The sequence below is a fragment of the Podarcis liolepis genome (genome assembly GCF_965112155.1).
Source record: "Podarcis liolepis genome assembly, chromosome: 1".
NCBI lineage: Eukaryota > Metazoa > Chordata > Lepidosauria > Squamata > Lacertidae > Podarcis > Podarcis liolepis.
The window spans coordinates 34377988-34397266 of NC_139554.1; the positions used below are offsets into that span (position 1 = coordinate 34377988).

At 41.7% G+C, this 19279-nt stretch overlaps 2 protein-coding genes across 14 annotated transcripts in view; both read left to right on the forward strand.

Annotated features, from left to right (window-relative positions):
- Window positions 1-5669, forward strand: part of BAZ1A (bromodomain adjacent to zinc finger domain 1A) — a 43254-nt gene extending 37585 nt beyond the window's left edge. For all 9 annotated transcript variants that reach the window (XM_083505957.1, XM_083505960.1, XM_083505959.1 and 6 more), the window contains 4 exons: window positions 170-654; window positions 2225-2367; window positions 4315-4402; window positions 4732-5669. In XM_083505957.1, the coding sequence (XP_083362083.1) occupies window positions 170-654; window positions 2225-2367; window positions 4315-4402; window positions 4732-4922 (907 nt within the window). In that variant the 3' untranslated portion in view covers window positions 4923-5669. The remainder of the gene's footprint in view (window positions 1-169; window positions 655-2224; window positions 2368-4314; window positions 4403-4731) is intronic.
- Window positions 5670-10168: 4499 nt separating this feature from the next.
- CFL2 (cofilin 2) lies at window positions 10169-17028 on the forward strand. Of its 5 annotated transcripts, XM_083510411.1 has the most exons (5): window positions 10169-10561; window positions 10897-11042; window positions 13658-13965; window positions 14055-14131; window positions 14326-17028. In XM_083510411.1, the coding sequence occupies exons 2-5, from the start codon at window positions 11040-11042 to the stop codon at window positions 14436-14438; spliced, it is 501 nt and encodes a 166-aa protein (XP_083366537.1). In that variant the 5' UTR covers window positions 10169-10561; window positions 10897-11039; the 3' UTR covers window positions 14439-17028. The 5 variants fall into 5 exon arrangements, with proteins under 5 accessions (XP_083366537.1, XP_083366536.1, XP_083366538.1 ...); XM_083510410.1 differs by lacking the exon at window positions 10169-10561 and having other exon boundaries at window positions 10659-11042; XM_083510412.1 differs by lacking the exons at window positions 10169-10561; window positions 10897-11042 and adding an exon at window positions 11056-11676.
- The last annotated feature ends 2251 nt before the right edge of the window (window positions 17029-19279 follow it).

Below are 19279 nucleotides of genomic sequence, written 5' to 3' on the forward strand. Positions count from 1 at the left end.
GCAAAGAAGAATTTGTCATTCTATAATTGGTAACCTGACAGTTATAGAGACAGTGCAAATTTATCCATCTAAAATGGCTAATTGAGTGCTAAATTCACAACTTTGAAGAACAGAGAGGCGCAAAGATACTAGTTGTATCACAGAAATTGATACTTGTAACTTCTTACAGCTTATCCAAATCAAGAAAACCTCAAGTAAAACTCGCTTTAAGAACAAGAGCTGCAAAACTTGCAACCAGCATCTCAGGTCAATACAGCCAGCGTCAGAGTACTGGAAGATACAGTTCCCGGAGTCAGCAGAATACACCTAAGCAAACCGGATTTGCAAGTAAAGCTACTGGGAAGGGCATAAGAAAGACAAGGTCTGCTCCTTCATCAGTAGCAAAATCACCAAGACTTAGCAGCCGTACAACTCGCCAGAATCGAGATTTGCTACAAGCAGACACATTTATAGAGTTGACCAGTCCCCAGAGGCGACGCCGAGGAAGGAAGACAGCAGATAATACTCCAGAGAGTAGTCCTTCCAGTTCTCTCGGCTTCAGAATTGTTGATGCTACAGATTCAAAGGAAAAGAAAAGTTCTCCCATTCCTATTGTAAAAAATTCTCCTCAAGACACAGAGCCCAAAAAGAGGGGTAGGAAACGACAATCTACAGGTATGTTGAATCCTTAAAATAATATTGGCTGTAGAATGAATTCAGAAGTTTCCATCATAGTATATATTGGAGCTCTCCAAACTTTTCATGTTGGTGACATACTTTTCAGTGGGGTTTTGCCATATTTCAAGAGGTAAAAATCTGGACACAAAAGGTTGTTGAGCATTTTTAGGGCCCCTCTGCCACCACCAAGCCCGAGCCACCCACGCCCGCCACAGCCAGCACATTAACCAGTGTTCCAAAATCCAGGACATTTGGTTTAAAATGCAAAATTCCTCCTGGATGGGCATGTAAGGCCCCCAGAAGAAGAGATGTCTGGGAATTCCAGGACGTATGGCAACCCTACTTTTTAGACATGCATCATTTCGCGACATAGTAATTCAGTTTTACTAGCAAACTGGAGCTTAAACTAACCTCTTTCCAGCCCTGGGAGGAGCACGGGGAGCATTCATGCGACACACTGCAGTCGATACGCTAACGTGTCACAACACACAGTTTGGAAATCTCTGGCATATGTAAAAATAATGTGAATTGACCTTAAAGCATGGCAAAACGGATGTAGAACTAGGGAGGTTTGTTACTGTATCCTGTGGCTTTTCATACTCTTACTGCCAGAAATACATGGCATAGCACTATGGATCAGAGTCTTGCATTTTTTCTTTGTCAAGAGAATCGATTCTTTTCCGTTTTCTCATTGGTTGCTCCCTCCAATCTCATTCTTAAGGCTTTTCTAGGTAGGGAGGCCACCTAGCTAGAGAACAGAGAAGATTCAGAACATTTAAATGGCGCACGGCAATATACTAGAAAGCTTTTCTAGTCTGGTCAAGTAAGGGTTATAGGGTAGAAGGCTTGGAGTAATCGGTTGAATTGTTTCATCTTGGGATGGGCTTAGAGAGTTTGCAACTTGGGGCAGGCCAGCAAAAGAGATTAAGGATGCTCCTCTCTGACTGAACTTGATGTCGTCTTTGCCCCGAGTTGTATCAAGGATGGGCAAAAGTTTGGGGGAGTGTAATGCACCCTTGTTTGAATGTGAAATTGCTGATCGTCTAACAAAAAGAAGAAACATCTTTTAGATCAGCCTCCATACCTGAGGAAAACTCAGTGCAAAAAGAGCTTTTAAGCTCTCTGCCTTGCTTGCATTTACCTTGCAGAATTTCAACCAGCTGGTCTTCAATTGTATATGATTGAAACTGTGCAAGTTTGAAGTGCGGAAGATGCCATCATACTATACACCGGTTTGTTTACTAATCATTTTTCTTCATTCTGAAAAGGAAGCCAGCTCCTTTCAGGTCGAGTCATTACTCAATACCAGTACCAATACTTACTACAAATTGTGTAGTTCTGTAAACAGTTGTATCTGAATGATTGTCTTTTGAGGGGGCTGTTTCCTTCAGAGGACACCAGGGGTTGGTGGGCAGGGAAACCCATTCTAGCTTTCCTTATCCTCGACTGTAGCACTTTGAGTAAGGATGAACTCAGATCACATTGTTTCCGTACCACTTTAGCTTTTCTAAACATGTTCCTATTCCCTTAGCATAATATAGTTCTTAAACAATTTGTTTTCCCCCAGAGCCGTCTCCAATGCCTTTGAATAGGAGAAGTTCAGGACGTCAGGGTGGAGTTCATGAACTGTCTGCGTTTGAGCAGCTTGTTGTGGAATTGGTGCGTCACGATGACAGCTGGCCTTTTATGAAACTAGTGTCCAAAATCCAGGTAAATAGATTGGGTCCCTTTTAGTAAAAAGTGACATTTACTGACAAACCAGGAATAGTCAAAAAGAGGAAGAATAGAAAAATACTTCTGAAATCCAATCTCTACATTTGAGTCATACCTAGAATTAAAATACCCAAGTTACTGTAATAACTTGGGTATGCCTCACCTATTTTGAAGATGTAAAATTGGTGGAATATATGGGCTAATGTTTTTCTGGAACTCTCTAGCTTTCTCCATAATCCAGCGCATGTTTGCAATTTGGTCTCTGGTTCCTCTGCCTCTTCTAAATCCAGCTTTCACTTCTGGGAGTTTTCGGTCCACATACTGCTTGAGCCTACCTTTTAAGCATAACCTTGCTAGCGTGTGAAATGAGTGCAATTGTGCGGTAGTTGGAGCATTCTTTGGCACTGCCCTTCTTTGAGACTGGGATGTAGACTGATCTTCTCCATTCCTCTGGCCACTGCTGAGTTTTCCAAACTTGCTGGCATATTGAGTGTAGCACCTTAAGAGCATCATCTTTTAAAATTTTAAATAGTTCAGCTGGAATACCATCACTTCCACTGGCCTTGTTATTTGCATTGCATTCTAAGGCACATTTGACTTCACTCTCCATGATGTCTGGCTCAGGGTCAGCAACGACTAAACAACAACAAAATGGGCTAATGTAAGGGACGTGGGTGGTGCTGTGGGTAAACCACAGAGCCTAGGGCTTGTTGATCAGAAGGTTGGCGGTTCGAATCCCCACGATGGGGGGAGCTCCTGTTGCTTGCTCCCTGCTCCTGCCAACATAGCAGTTTGAAAGCACATCAAAGTACAAGTAGATAAATAGGTAACGCTCTGGCGGCAAGGTAAACGGTGTTTCCGTGCGCTGCTCTAGTTCACCAGAAGCGGCTTAGTCGTGCTGGCCACATGACCGGAAGCTGTACGCCAGCTCCCTCAGCCAATAAAGCGAGATGAGTGTCACAACCCCAGAGTCGTCCGCGACTGGACCTAATGGTCAGGGGCCCCTTTACCTTTACAGGCTAATGTAGCGCTAATGCCAGAGGGGTTGACTTTTCTCCAATCCTTATTTGAATGCTATGACAACGGAAGTGTAAGAGACAGTTCAGCAAAGTCAGTGTTGGGTCATGAAATTCAGAAAGGCTTCTGTTGTTGGCTGTGTGAAGAGGGAGCTTGTTAACTCCAGGTTCAGCATTTTCTGTTTTATTCATAGCTCAGCGATTATCGGGAGGTAGCTGAACACACACCATGAATGGGTAATGTCACCACCTTGCAACTGAAGACAGGAAATGCAAACTGATGTTTTGCATTTTAACTTGGTCCGGTGAATGACAAACTGCAGGAACAGATTTAATAGATACAGAAAGGGAAACATTATTAGGAAAAATACTCAAGAGAGTTTAAATTGACTTGTATTGTAAAACAATGTAATGGCCACAAGATGGCGATGTTACCCAGCCATGTTGCCTGTTAATCACCTAGAAACACCCTTCAGGTGAGAACCAGCTGTTCCACTTTTTGAACATTGAACAATGAAAAGTGCATACAAATTCAGGACATGATTCTGTACTGCACAGTTTTGAAACCAGGCTGATCTATTGACCTGTTCTTAAGAGACGATGGATTGGAAATATGTAAAATACATACCTTGTAACTGCTGCATTGTTGTTGTTTAGTCGTGTCCAACTCTTTGTGACCCCATGGACCAGAGCACGTCATGTACTCCTGTCTTCCACTGCCTCCCACAGTTTGGTCAAACTCACACATTCCTGATATTCAGAAAAAGGCAGGACTGCCTGTTTGGGTGGGCAGATTAAAAAGATTTAACTTCTGAATGAGGTCTCTTGATTTATCGCCTAAAAATCATGAAAAATATTTTGATTGTATGTACTTTTTTGCTCTTTCTCTCTGCATTTTTTAAAAATGTACTTCTTTACCCAAATGCAGGTACCAGACTACTATGATATTATCAAAAAACCTATTGCCTTAAACATAATCCGTGAAAAAGTCAACAAATGTGAATACAAACTGGCTTGTAAGTAAAGTTTTTAAAATAATTCTATTTCTGTTGCTTTAAACACAGTTTAATTTACAAGGCATCTGAATGACTTTAGTTTTATGTTATTCTGAAACAGTGGAGTTATGCATTAGGAGTTATGTGGGCAGTGGGCATTCAGCATATTGAACAATACACACTTGAACATTATTTACCTCTAGCTGAAATGTGAGAATACTCTCTTGTGAGCCAAAGTAATCCACCGTAAGGGTGGTTGTGTCTTTGTCTAGGAAACATTGATTTTGGGATTATCTATATTTTTAATAACATTATGGACTAATTGTGTATTTGTTTTTTCTTCCTTACAGCAGAATTCATTGAAGATATTGAACTGATGTTTTCAAACTGCTTTGAGTATAATCCACGCAATACAAGTGAAGCAAAGGCTGGAACAAGACTTCAGGATTTTTTCCGTGTTCAGGCTCACAAGCTTGGACTTCCTCTTACTTCTAGTTACATGGACCGTGCTGCTCCAGCAGCCAAAAAATCCCGAATCTAACGTCTTCCTTTTAAAGGACTTCTATTAGAGGAATCCTCTTATATTTTCATGGAAATGAAATATTTAAATCATGCAGCCATAGAAAGCAATAACATCTGTCACACCTTGGAAGTGTGACCTGCACTATGTTCTCAATTATTAAGCACTCAGGAGAATGTAGGAAAGATTACCTTTGCTACAGTTTTGTTCAGTGACTAATAACTTTGATCGATGTGTTTTGAATACAGTACTGGTTTACAGTAGCTTTTGTACTTTTAATGACCATTTTGTGTCAAAATACCTTCCAGAAATATTTTTCTTCAGCACCAGATAATATTGTTATATTGCTTAGATCTTGTAGGAGCTGTGGCATTGTCTTGTGAGGGTTCTACCTAGGCTAAAACAGTCATCTGCAACGCAGTGGACATCTGAAGTCACTTGAGCACAAAGTTTTGACACTACAAGTGAATGAGTACACCTTTTTATCATTTAAATTAGTGTGCTGGTGCTGGTTGGAGAAATTCAGTCTGACTTTATTAAGTAGATATTTATTTAGCATTCAAATAATTTGTGGATTTGTTTTTGTATTTATAAAAAAATTTACTTGGAGGATAAAGAATTCATTAATTTCCTGTTTACTCTGTGTTTAGTTGTTTAAACTCTCATGATCAGTTAATTGTCCTCTACCTGGCAGTTCTTACAGCAAAACTGAAAGTTTATTTGTACAACTTCCGAGTGTAAAAAATAAAGTGAAACATTTTTCAAAGTGCTACTTGCTTATCTGTATACTAGTGGCTGCCCAGTTCTTGGGTGAAGCAAGAATAGATAACAGGACTTGCCACTTGTTGATTCTATCAGCAGCATTTCTTAATTGATCTGTGATCCTTTAATGTTTGCAGATCTGTCATGATGAACTATTCCAATACCCGTGTCCATACTACTACTGCAAATGTCTTGAAAACTACTTATTTAATTTTTTCTAAAACTTTTTGTCAATAAAGTAAAACAAAAAAACTTTTGCCTCAATAATAATCTTGGGTGACTTGGAAATTTACCTCCGTACAAAAGACCAGAAACATAAGGTTTCTAATAACAGTCAATTCTCATACTTTGTTATCAGAATACAGTAGCCCAAATGTGAGTTACTCAATTCAGTCAATCAATCATTTTATTTCTATGCTGCCTTTCCAAAGTTAAAGCAGTTTACAACATGTTAAAATTACATAATTACAAACATAACAAGTCTGTGGTTTTCTAGAAGTTGCTGGACTACAATTTCCATCATCCCAGACCATTGGCCTTGATGCCTTGAAACTAATTAGAGTTGGAGCTTGACATCGATACCAGGGAAGGTCCTAGAAGAGATAATTCAACAAAGATTCAGCATGGGTTTCTCAAAAATGTCATGCCAGACCAATCTGATTCCTTTTTTTGATGGAATTACAAACTTGGTGGATCAGAGAAATGTGGTAGACACAGTGTATCTTGATTTCAGTAAGGCTTTTGACAAAGTACCCCATGATATTCTCTGGAGGAAGCCAGTAAAATGTGGGTTGAATGAGATAACTGTTAGGTTGATTTGTAGCTGGTTAACTTACCAAACTTTGAGTACTCATTAATGGTTCCATGTCATCCTGGGAAAAAGTAACAAGTTGGGTGCCACAGGGTTATGTCTTTATAAATGACTTGGATGAAGGAATTGAGGGGATGCTCATCAAATTTGCAGATGACACTAAAATAGGAGGAGTAGCTAATGCCGCAAAAGACAGAATCAGAATTTAAAATGACCTTAACAGATTGGAGAACTGGGCGCAAGCTAACAAAATGAATTTCAATAAAGACAAATGTAAGGCACTTAGGCAGGAAGAACCAGGTACACAAATATAGGATGGGGGACACCTAGCTTCAGTGCTTTTTTCTGGGAGGATGCAGGGGTACGCATACCCCTAAACATTTTGTGAATCTGTACTTTTGTCCATTTACTGTATTTTTCCCAATTTGAACTATAAAATGGTGATTTTCTTGAGTCAAAATGAGAGTACCCCTAAACCTTTTTTTAAAAAAAGAAAAAAGAACACTGCCTGGCTTACTAGCAGTACATGTGAAAAGGATTTAGGGGTCTTGGTGGACCACAAGCTTAACATGAGTCAGTGTGATGCAGCAGCAAAAAAAGCTAATGCTATTTTGTTGTTGTTTAGTCGTGTCCGACTCTTCGTGACCCCATGGACCAGAGCACGCCAGGCACTTCTGTCTTCCACTGCCTCCCGCAGTTTAGTCAAACTCATGCTGGTAGCTTCGAGAACACTATCTTGTCCTCTGTCGTCCCCTTCTCCTTGTGCCCTCCTTTCCCAACATCAGGGTCTTTTCCAGGGAGTAATGCTATTTTAGGCTGCATCAATAGAAGTAATAAAAATAAAAAATTCCTTCCAGTAGCACCTTAAAGACCAACTAAGTTAGTTCTTGGTATACCAAGAACTAACTTAGTTGGTCTTTAAGGTGCTACTGGAAGGAATTTTTTATTTTGACTATGGCAGACCAACACGGCTACCTATCTACTACTGGATCAATAGAAGTAGTGTCCAGATCAAGGGAAGTAATAGTACCACTCTATTCTGCCTTAGACCAAACTTTGAATACTGTGTCCAATTCTGAGCAGCACAATTTAAGGATATTGACAAGCTGGAACTTGTGCAGAGGGCGGCAACCAAGATGATCAAGGATCTGGAAAGTAAGCCTTATGAAGAACGCTTGAAGGAGCTGGGTATGTTTAGCCTGGAAAAGAGACTGAGAGGAGATATAATAGCCATCTTCAGATATCTTAATGGCTGTCACATGGAAGGGGGGCATGCTTGTTTTCTCCTGTTCTTGAAGGTAAGACTTGAGGCAACGGCTTCAAGGTACAAGAAAGGAGAAACTTTTGACAGTAGGAGCTGTTTGGCAGTGGAACAGACTTCCACAAGAGGGAGTTCTTAAGCAGAGGTTGGATGGCCATGTGCCGGGGATGCTTTAGCTGAGATTCCTGCATTGCAGGGGATTGGAGTATGACCCTTGGGGTCCCTTCCAACTCTTAAGATTCTGAGTCCAACAACATCTGGAGGGCCACAGGTTATCTATCACTGTTTGGAAGGCATCTAACTTGCAGACAGATGGAGAGCTGAGCAGAATAAGTACTCCTGAAAACTGGCTGAAGTCTTGGCCATGAGCAACAATGTGCTTGTAAGAATGTTCGTTTCATTTACCTTACCTATTAATGTGAGGTGTGCTGCGTAAATTTAAATGGACCACAAGAGAATCTCACCCGTCTGTAAAGCACCCATGGGAATTGCATTTTTGTACAGGTGAAGCATAGGCATAACTTTATACTTATACTTTTATAAAGCCATTATAATAGAGAGCCACCCAATTACTTTTTATAATTTTCTTTCTTGATAATTTTTGCCCATGAACAAACACAGAACAAAAAAAGTAAACCTATGGTACATATTGCTGTGTGCAGTACATGTGTATCCTTTGACTCTTGATTCTTGAGTAAAATACAAAAAACTACTTTTCTTTCCCCCAAATGTAAAGCCCTTGTAACATCTCCCTGTCCTCCAATTCCATATTGACCCACAAATCAGCTTTATTTCCATGTAATAATGCCAACAATTGCCTAACTTGGAAGGCACTAAATACCAGAAGTAAAGTATTATGGGGTCTCCTGCTGCTATGTGCATCCATCCCCTCTTTGTTTTTTCTCTCTGCCTTTTATCATTATCTACCACTTTGTAAATTTATCTTGTGGTATATAAACTGGTAGTACTTCAAAAAGGTATGCCAATTTTGGTTACCACTTTCATTTTAATTAGTGCTATTTTGCCAAGCCAGATTTTCGGGAAGATTTTCCCATATACCTGAATGAAGCTTGCATGCTCTACTCCAACCTTCTTCAGCCACAGTCCCCATTAGCCACTGGTCAGGAATGATGGGGGTTGCAATCCTTTCAACATACATTGTGGTGAACATCTTGCAGTTACGCAGGACTCAACATCAGCTAGACATTACGAAGTCTACTAAGCTGCTTGATTGGGCCTCCTCAGTAAATGCTACCATTTTAAAGAAACCTAAAAGGGTAAAGGGACCCCTGACCATTAGGTCCAGTCGCGGACGACTCTGGGGTTGCAGCACTCATCTTGCTTATTGGCCGAGGGAGCCGGCGTTCAGCTTCCGGGTCATGTGTCCAGCATGACTAAGCTGCTTCTGGCAAACCAGAGAAGCGCACAGAAATGCCGTTTACTTTCCCGCCGGAGCAGTACCTATTTATCTACTTGCACTTTGTGCTTTCGAACTGCTAGGTTGGCAGGAGCAGGGACTGAGAAATGGGAGCTCACCCTGTCGCGGGGATTCGAACCGCTGACCTTCTGATCAGCAAGCCCTAGCCTCTGTGGTTTAACCCACAGCACCACCCGTGTCCCTTAAAACCTAAACCACACTAAAACTGCGGTTGGTGGCCAGCATGCACCTGCTTAAATTAATTACTGAATAAACTTGCAGATTTATTAGATTGTATTTCAGACTGCTTTGAAATGAATTTAAATCTGCTTTATCTTCTGTTTTGATATATGCTACATCTTGTTGTGTGCCTACCTTCATTCTGATAATTTGCCTTAGCCGAGCTGATGGTTTTTTTCTGTTAGTCCCTTTGGTCAAGAGAGCGATCTAAGCTAAAAATGAAAGGCATGCCTCTGTTATTTGGTGCTCCATCTGAAGCAGGTGCCTTCACTCCTTCAGCAACTCTGTTGCCCCTTCTCTTTAAGTCACAAGGTGGCCCAAACCCAAGTACTGGCTGTCCACAGAAGCACTCAGAAGAGCCGGTGCAGTACAGTGTGGTACAGTGGTTAGAGTATCGAACTAAGATGGGAAGCAGGCATAGGTGTAGCCAAGGGAGGCAACTGCCCCACCTAAATCAATAAAAATACTTACCTGAGGTTCTGCCCCCGCAACATAAAGCCTGCCCCCCCCCCAACATAAATCCGGGCTACGCCCATGGGAGCAGGGTTCAAATCCTCACTCGGACATGAAGCTTACTGGGTGACCTTGAGCGGGCCACTGCCTCTCAGCCCAACCAACCTCACAGGGTTGCAGTGGGGAAGAACCAGGTACGTCACCTTGAGCTCCCAGCAGGAAACGGCGGGATATCATTGCAATGAAGTAGAAAGACAGTTGCCTGTCTTTCGCAAAGAGCTGCCGCCTGCGCTTGCTCCCCGGCCCCCTCGCTCCGTCGAGAGCGCGGAGAGGGAGGCAGCTGGTCCTCCTTCCTCACGGCTCCCTCAGCTGCCCGTTGAGCGAGGAGGCCAGGCTGGAGGCAGCTGCAAGAGCGCCCGCTGCTCCCAGGCGGTGCCCTGGTGGGCCGCTCCCTCCCGGGGAGCGCCGGCGGCTGCAGCAGCAGCTTCGCGGCCACCTCCGCGGCTCCCCCTCAGTCTGCGGCTTGGCTTGGCCGCGCAGCGGAGGAGGGAGAAACAGCCGAAACGAAGCAGCACCGAGAGAGGGAGGCGAGCGAGCAGCTGAGGCGGCTGGAAAGCGCCGTCGCCGCGCGGCCGCCCTCAGCTCGCCTCCTCTCCGTGGGCTGCGGAGGGGATGTGGGCGAGACTGCGGCAGGTGGCGGCGGCGCTCGCCTTCGGGTCAGCATGGAAGCGGGCGAGGGAGTTGTAGGGCGGCCCAGCGGGGCGGGGCGCAACCCTAGGAGTCGCCCTGTGGCAGAACAAAGCCGGAGGATGGCGCGGGGAGGGGGTGCCTAATTCTCCTCAGGAAATCCCCCTCCGTCCTTCCTTCCCGTTAGGGAAGTTTCCTCGTCGAAAGAGGAGTTGGGGCGTCGTTCACGAGGAGGAGGGAGGTGGGCGGCCCTCCGTCCCCTCCCCATTTTGTGCTCTGCAGGGCTGGGCCGGGCCTGCAGCACGTGGTGACAGAAGGCGGCGCCCATGTGACCGGCCTTTCCTCCCCCCGCTTTCCCCTCCAGCCCCCCGCCTGTCTCCTCGCCTCAGCCCAGCCTGCGCTTTCCGAGCTGTGCTGCGAGCAGCGTCAACCAGACTCCTCCGCTCCATAGGCAGCAAGCAGTAGGAGCGGCCTCCGCCATCACCGCCGCCACAGGGACCCGGCACCATGGTAAGGGCGGGGCAGCCTGACTCGCCTCAGCGTGGCCCGGCCGGCTGGTGCCAGGCAGGGTGTGGGACTAGGCCCCCCGCGAGGGTGAGAGGGGCTCAGCGGGGCCCGCGGCCTCTGGCGGCCATTTTAGTCTAATTTTAGCCCGGGGAAGGGGGACCGACCCTCTCTCCCCCCCCTCCACCTCCGCCCCAACTCGTGGCCGGCGGGCGGCCCGCTTCCCGGGGAGAAGCGCCCGCAAGTTCTTCGCCTTGTGAGTGACGGAGGGGTTTCCCACGCATACGAGTCTCGCACGCTTGGACGGCTGCTTTTTCTCGCTGTGCTTTATTCTTTTCACAAGTCTGCAAGCCCACGCACAGCTCCACGGGCGAGGAAGCAAAATAAGGGGCGGCTGCGCGTCTGGTTCCTTCCTAGGTGTAGCGGGGGGCAGCGGCTCTTTGTAAGATGGCAGGGTATACATATGTCCCTCTTCTCGGGTTGTTGCTTTGAAGAGTGAGGACCAAGTAACGGGACAACTTAGCTTCACACATCCTTTCGTTCCCTTCCGTGGAGCCATAGGGACAAGTGTGTCGTGGGCGCGTGTAATGGGGCTTGGCTCCCCCTTTCTTTCGAAAGGGCTCCTTTTTTCTGTGTTATGGTAAGCCCCGTATATTTCATCGTTGGGGAATGATACGTATTATGCCCCGCTTGTCATTTGGGAGAAGCTAGTGGTAGCAAATCTCTTGTATCTCTATTTATGGAAGGGTAAACGTATGCGGGAGCCCAGACCACGGAGAAAGCTTTGGTTCCTTTTGCTTGGCTCTGAAACGGGAGTGAAAGAGCAGGTTTTGCCGCCTCCTTCATTCTCTGCCTCTTTGTGGGGGCTAATCGTTTCCAAGAGTACTGTATACATATGACACAGCGAGGATGGTCTCCTTTTCATTTTGGGCTTAAGTGCCTTAGAGTGGAATTCCCCCTTTCTCGTAGTGCGTTGTAAGAATATAGGCTTTCTGCTTCTTAGTTGGGATTGTGATGCCAGTGGGGGTGGGTGGAATGACGCATAGTTGGGTTTGCCCCTCTCCATTGTGTCTGAATGTGTCAGGGGGGTGGGGAAGGAAGCACCAAGCCGAGAGATGGCTGCTTCCTTTGTTGGAGTGCTTTAATCATAATTTGTGGGCAGGGTGCTCTTAACTGGGAAAGCTGGAAGGTGAGTGGCACTTACCATTCATTGTGTTTGGATGGTGTCTGGTTTATGGCAGAAATTCAGTGTTTGTGTAACACATGGGGGCATCTATCTCTCCTTGTGTTCTTGTTGCAGTGTACCATTAGGAGCTCTGCCCTAGAACTACATTGCTGAGAATCCAGCAGAAGGGCAGGAATGTTCTGGCTGTATTTGGGCAATAGTCATTACATTGGCACTAGATGGCTCAAAAACTGGCGGGGGGGGGGGCGTGAGAAAAGAAAAAATGGTAAAGGAGCTGTATTGTCTCATCTTTCCATAGAAGTGAACAATATGGTATAAAACATGCTGGTCCATTATCAGTTTTAATTTTTCTTTCTTTTCTCTCTAAATTTTTGAGATATACAACTAAACTAAATGGAGTGTTTTGGACAAGAAATAGTGTTTGAGAACTAGTTGTAAGAAACATTTTTTTTAAGATGAAGATTCCTACTTTGTGTTTTAAATAACAAGTCAGAAATGATTAAATATTTTCTACCTTCATCTGTCACTGTTCTGCTATATATTTGCAGTTTCTCCTAAACTAATGTGCTGTAAAAAGCTTTAAAATCTTTGCTCTTTTAAGGGGGTTGTTTATCTGAAAACAAGTATAGTTAGTTATTTTTAAGTGTTTAAAAGAAAAACCTTTTGGTTCCTTTCCCATGTTACAGCAGTGTCATGGGAGCTGCTATTCTCTGGGTTTACCCCATGATAACATTTAAATGCCATCAAATATAGGCGGGAACAGTTGCCTAGGCCTTTAAAACAGAATTAGCACTCATTAACTGAAGGCCTATTAACCTACAGCAACACTATAGGATGAAAAGCAGAAACTAAAAAAAAAAAAAAAGGTTATGGGTTTCCAGTGTGCCCTTACAGAACACCTCTGTCCAGTCAGAATGAGAGAGTCACATTTTTGTAGGCTCGGCTTCTATAAGCCTCAATACTCTTAGGAGGAATTGTACATTCTGTCCTTGATTCTTTCATCATGTAGTAACTTCACTAGAATATTTATAGGGTATTAAATAAAATCTAGGAATTTTAAATACATAATATTAAACCTGACACGATACAAAAGGCATTTCTTCTCTTAGAGGCTTACGTCACTGAACAAAACTAGAATAATGACAGAGCTTGATATGAACTACTGCAAATGCATTTGATTATTTCTGTGCAAAATCCCATGTAGTGTTTGCTTAAGCATGTTTACTCAGTAGTAAGCCCCAATGAATTCAGTGAGAGTTACTCTTGGCTAAATGTGCTCTTAAATGAGTCAAAATTGCTATCTTAACCTAAAACTAGATAATTGTGTTTTGTTGTTGTGTTGTATTAAGGTAATGATGGCTGGCTTTGGACCAAATTGTATGTTTCTAATAGATGGTGTTTATTATAGTGGATGCTGTTTTGCTTTGTTTTGTAGGCTTCTGGAGTAACAGTGAATGATGAAGTTATCAAGGTTTTCAATGACATGAAAGTACGAAAATCTTCAACGCCAGAAGAGATTAAAAAACGAAAGAAAGCAGTTCTCTTCTGTTTAAGTGATGACAAAAGACAAATAATTGTAGAAGAAGCAAAGCAGATACTAGTTGGTGACATAGGTGATACAGTGGAGGACCCTTATACATCTTTTGTGAAGCTGTTACCTCTGAATGATTGTCGATATGCTTTGTATGATGCAACATATGAAACAAAGGAATCTAAAAAAGAAGACCTGGTATTTCTATTCTGGTGTGTAAATCAAAGGATTATTATTTAAATAGAATTTTGTTTCCAAAATTCAATGGGTTAAATAACAAGTCTTTACTCCCCGTCTGTAGGGCTCCAGAGAGTGCGCCTTTAAAAAGCAAGATGATCTACGCAAGCTCAAAAGATGCCATTAAAAAGAAATTCACAGGTATGAGCAGAAAATATTCCACATGGCCACTTTGTATTTAGCTACTTCCTCAGAGTGAGTACCAATTCCTTTTGGATAACTACCATGTTTAAGCTGCTATTGAAGTAGGCAGGTATTTTGATACTTGAGCAGTAAGGCACTTGTTGCTATGAAAATACTGAACAAATATATCTCTGTTTATTTGTCTTTTTCAGGTATTAAACACGAGTGGCAAGTAAATGGGTTGGATGATATTAAAGATCGATCAACACTGGGAGAGAAACTAGGAGGCAATGTGGTAGTTTCACTTGAAGGAAAACCCTTATAAAAGGACAGACAAGTGCCATCTGGAGCTTCCATTTTTGCAGCTCATTCAATTGGAATAGCATTAGTTCCTTTTGCCCCACCTTCCCAGATCCCAAATACCTGAAGGAGACGTCATTATACAGTCTATAAGTGGTCACCATTAGACTGTTTTTAAACCTGATAGTTTATGTAGAATCCAAGGAATGCCTCACATCATATTCTTAGCCAAAACTGATGTGGGCATTCCTTGCAAATATGTACAGTGAATGTGATAGTTGATGTGGATAGTCTAGCCAAGCAACAAAAGGTTTAAGCTAATTGATTGCCTTTAAAGTATTGTCCAACAGTCAAATGGTAGACTCTATTCAGTATTACTTTACAGTTGCACTTGATCGCAGTTCCATGAGGCTCTTGTGCATTCATACACCTCACCTGCCTTGACAAGCCTTTTTTGTGACATGGCAGCACTCAACACTATGCATTTAAATTAAAGCACTTTTTGTAATATGTTTTATTTCCCTTTCCCAAGGAATGCCAATTAAGTTTCTGTAATTGTCATCAAACTGTTGTAGTACCCCAGTTTTCATTCCTGTTACATGCATATCTTTATAACTGAAGTAGCTGTTAACGATGCCTTTTTGTTTTTCTGTTGAATGTACACTACTGAACAGGAGTAGGAACTATCTGTTTACCATGCAAGTCTTGCAACACTAATGATGTTTTGTAAAACATCAATCATAATGGCAATTTCTGTATAAAAAGAGCCTTAAATGGAACATTGTTTTTGAGATCAAATATATTAGCCACGTTGCAATAAAACTTGTGGCTTATTACAGAATGTTGCCTTGTTTTCATTGGGAACTACAGAATGAAGTGTATTTTAACATTTTGCAGAGTTTTGTTTCAGCAGTACCTCTCCTTGATACTGAACAGTTGCTCTCAACTTCAGTAATGAATCTTTTTATATTTATTCATGATCCTTTTTATATTTATTCATGATCCCACTGTAGGAATAATTTGAATAAGGGACTTTCCTCTGCAATCTTTAATAAGTTGCCATCATTTGGGGAACAACTGGGGCATCAGTCTACAACTAGCTTATATCTGAAACTTAAAAGGGAAACAATGAGGCATGTAATGCACTATTACAGAATATCCTTCACAGTTTTACATGTTAAGTATTGCAAGTACCATCTTTTGTTCAGTCACAAGGCAACTCTTGCCAGTTAATTTTTGTGCTAATAGGACTGGAAAGCTTTTGCAGCTACTAAGTCTTGCATCAGGAACATGATTTGGCTATGAGCCAAACACTGCTCTCCTTATAGAGAATTTGATCTGCTCTGTGCGAGCAGTCCTCCGTTGGCCAGAGCTATTTATGGCAAACACATGCTTTTGTATCTTGTCATCAGTTCTCCACAAATGGCAAAACTGGACATGATTCTACTGGTATGCATAAAGGAACTCTGTTAGGGAGCCAATTGCTGTTGCAGTGTACATACCACTAGGAGGAATGCTTTCATCAAAGGATAGAAATTGAAAATGGTTAGCAGTTTCTTAAAAGAAGGTAGCAGAGAATAGAAATAAGTTTAAACTGATGTAAACTTCTTTTTTTACTTAAGTCTGGAGGAGAAATAGACAACAGTGAATAGGTTTATAAAACAATGTAATTTGTCAGTGGCTCTGTAGAATGTTACTATTTCAGGCTTTCAGCTGTTTCTGACTTATTGGAAGTGAAATGCATCTCTTTTAGTGTACTGAATTCTATTGTAGAATTCTGACTGACATGCTGAGTTGTTAGATGTTAACTTTCCTTGCAAAAAAGGAAAGCTAAAATTCTTTTTTACAGATTAAAACGTTTGATTGGAAAGTGTCTTCATTATCCCACATCTCTTAAATATTATGCCTCGTAAAAACCTGGCTGGTATAAAAACTGCTCCATTTTGTTACCTAGAATGCACTGTTTCCCTTCTACAATTGAGAAAACCCAAATGCTTGGAAATGAATGTTAAACTTAAAAATAATAATAATAATAATGTGTACCTGAGCAATGCTCATCTGTGTAAAGCACTATTTTTCAGTTCATGTAATCCTCTGCTAGTAATGTCATTTGGTGCTTGCAAATTGTGTTGAACAGATGTCTGAATATTGAAGAGGAGAGTACGTTTACTTTAAAATTGAGCCCAGTTTTGTATTCATTCATAAGTCTACATGGATTTATGTAAAATGAAAGCTTATTTATATTGACAAAGGACAGAATTCTGCATAACAACTTTGGTCCAAAAAGCATGTTTACAGCTGAGAGTACTGACTGAGATCTGATCAAATCCATTAAACTATCACTTGCTTTTGGAAATGCTGCTACAAACCTCTTACTGCTCGGACAATAAAACAAATGAGAGACAGCTGGCATGTGTTCCAAATGGGCTGTCAGCTGTTGTTTTCTATCATGCAAAATGACGAAGGCCTCATTGTGACTTAAAAAGGTTGAAGGAAAGCTTCAAAACAGCATCTTGCATGTCTCTCCCATCATAGATGGGACGTTGGGTGTTGGCTTCAGTTACTTTATTGACAAAGAAATGTTAAAATAAAAGTTTTCATGACAGTGCTAAAAATCTCTGTAGATCCTGCATTTTTGTTTTGAAAGTCCTTTTTGATCTTTGAAAATTGAGCAAATTTAGCTTAAATTTTTAGAACATGAACATGCTTTGTATGGGCTGATTCTAAAAGGAGAAAACAAAACTAGGTACAATCTAGTATAGAAACTAAGAGCGACTTTAGTAATAACCTTGAATAGCTACTAAGTTGACGTCAGATGCTATTTGTTTATCTGACAAACCTGTCCTAATTTAATCTCTGACAGTCTTCCTTAGGTGAAGGATTTCCATGTTTAGTTACTAAAGCAAAGTTTTGAATAATCTGATAACCTGATCAAAATAATAAACTGCTCAATTTCCAGTTTATAGAAGATTTAAGTTTTTATAGAGACATAGTAAAGGATGAATCCCTATTTGGGCCAGCTAATCAAATCTCAGATACCTGAAATGTTTAGGTTCAATAGTATTTTGTGATTATATACAATGTAGCTATTCTACATACATGTTAAGAATGGGATAAGTCTACCTTGATTGTAGGGTAAATAGTTAATACACTTTGTAACCTTGAATTTTTTATAAGTAAGATGTGTACGATAGTGAAAGGAGTATAAATTACTGCTGTGATATATTGAATTGTGGACCTGACAGATTTAATAGCCCCAAGCTTAGTGAAATGTCAATATTCATTCTTATTACATGGTGCCTTGTAATGGAACATAAACAAAAATACAAATCACTAACCCAAGGTGGTTAGAGTTTCATTTTGATGGTGGAGGATTTATAGAGAAGGGAGGAAAGCAAGAAAATGAAAAAGGTAAGTATAAGGAATGCCTGTGAGGAGAGCTGGCCCACACATATGGCAAGGTGAGACAAGCGTCTCAGGTGGCAGGATCCACAGGGGCAGCAGATCCCAATGCAGAACTTAATCTGCCCTTGTTCCTGATGTAGTTCTCCACTCATCCCTTCTTCCCTTGCAGGAAAGGAGAGCACTACTTAGATTTGCCTCAGGTACCAAAATGTCTTGGGCCGGCCCTCCCTGTGAGCTGACTTTTGGTTGAGGGTATGGACAAAATGTTTGTGGAAAATCTCAGAACCTTGAAAGATGGACGGTAAAAGGTTTTTGGTGCAACAGATTCCGTGCTAGGATGTATCTTGCAACACGGGTAGAAAGAAGGGTGGGGCAATGCCATTGTGGGTTTTAAAGGTAAAGTGTGTAGATGTGAAATTCATGAACAACTTTACAGTAGAAGCAAGAATTGTGGATAGAATGGGGGAAAGTGAAGCATAACCAGGCAAGTCCCAAGATCAGGTTTTATTCTACCACTGTAGGATTACATTGTTAGTATTTGTCTCTGTATCTGACTGGCTTCTCCCCTATTTCGATTGATCTTTGAATAACCGGTGAGTATGAACATACTAATATTTTCCCTGTGTCATTAATAAATGCTAGAAAAATAAGGTGCAAGGAGCATTGCTGTATTCAAATAAAGTTTCTTCCATAATGGTTCAATTTCATTTGCCCTGTTGATTGTCAAATAATACTAGTAATATTTATACCCCTGCAAAATGGAACTGTTAATAGGCCCCAGAGAGGAAGAAAATAAATGCTTCCTGGTAGCACATAGCATATGGCCATGTCTTTTGACTCACATCACTGCTGCAAGGTTGCAAAGCCCTGCTTCCTATTTAAAGTCAGCCAATTTTTAAAGCAAATGTTGGAAACAACAAAACTGTATTCTCTCTTCTCTCTTCTCTACTTAAAAGAAAACCCACCATAGCCCTGTTCCATTTAGAATCCAGCTGTCTCACTGAGTGCATGAGTCTATAAGAGTACTAGCAAACACACAGATGCACCAACTGCTGTTGATTTATGAAATATATTTTTAATGGCTCTGCAAATATATGTTGGAGAAAATGGTGTTGCTTGGGAGTAATAGGCAATAGCAGAGTAAATGTTTTAGACATATGTGCTTAGAAAGTGGAAGGAAAAGAGATGACTGCCAGCTCCCTGTACGTACAACCTATTCATGTTAATATTTCCGCACGCATCTGTGTACGTAGCACACAGTATAGAAAATTTTAGCAACATGAATTGGCATTAGTTGTGTTTTTTTTTTTAATTTACTTAGCTTCTTTGTATTTACAAAATCTTGAGAACCCATAGTACCATGTACTGGAGTAAGTTTAAATGGCTGCTGATGTTATTACAGAACGTTCTATCCAACTAAGTTTTATGCTGAATAGGCCCATTGAAATTTATGGACTTGAC

What these genes read in the sequence shown, in the direction of transcription:
- CFL2 (XM_083510411.1), top strand. An exon ending in GACCTGGTATTTCTATTCTG is followed by an intron (nt 13,966 to 14,054) that starts GTGTGTAAATCA and finishes CCCCGTCTGTAG; the next exon opens with GGCTCCAGAGAGTGCGCCTT. An exon ending in CATTAAAAAGAAATTCACAG is followed by an intron (nt 14,132 to 14,325) that starts GTATGAGCAGAA and finishes TGTCTTTTTCAG; the next exon opens with GTATTAAACACGAGTGGCAA.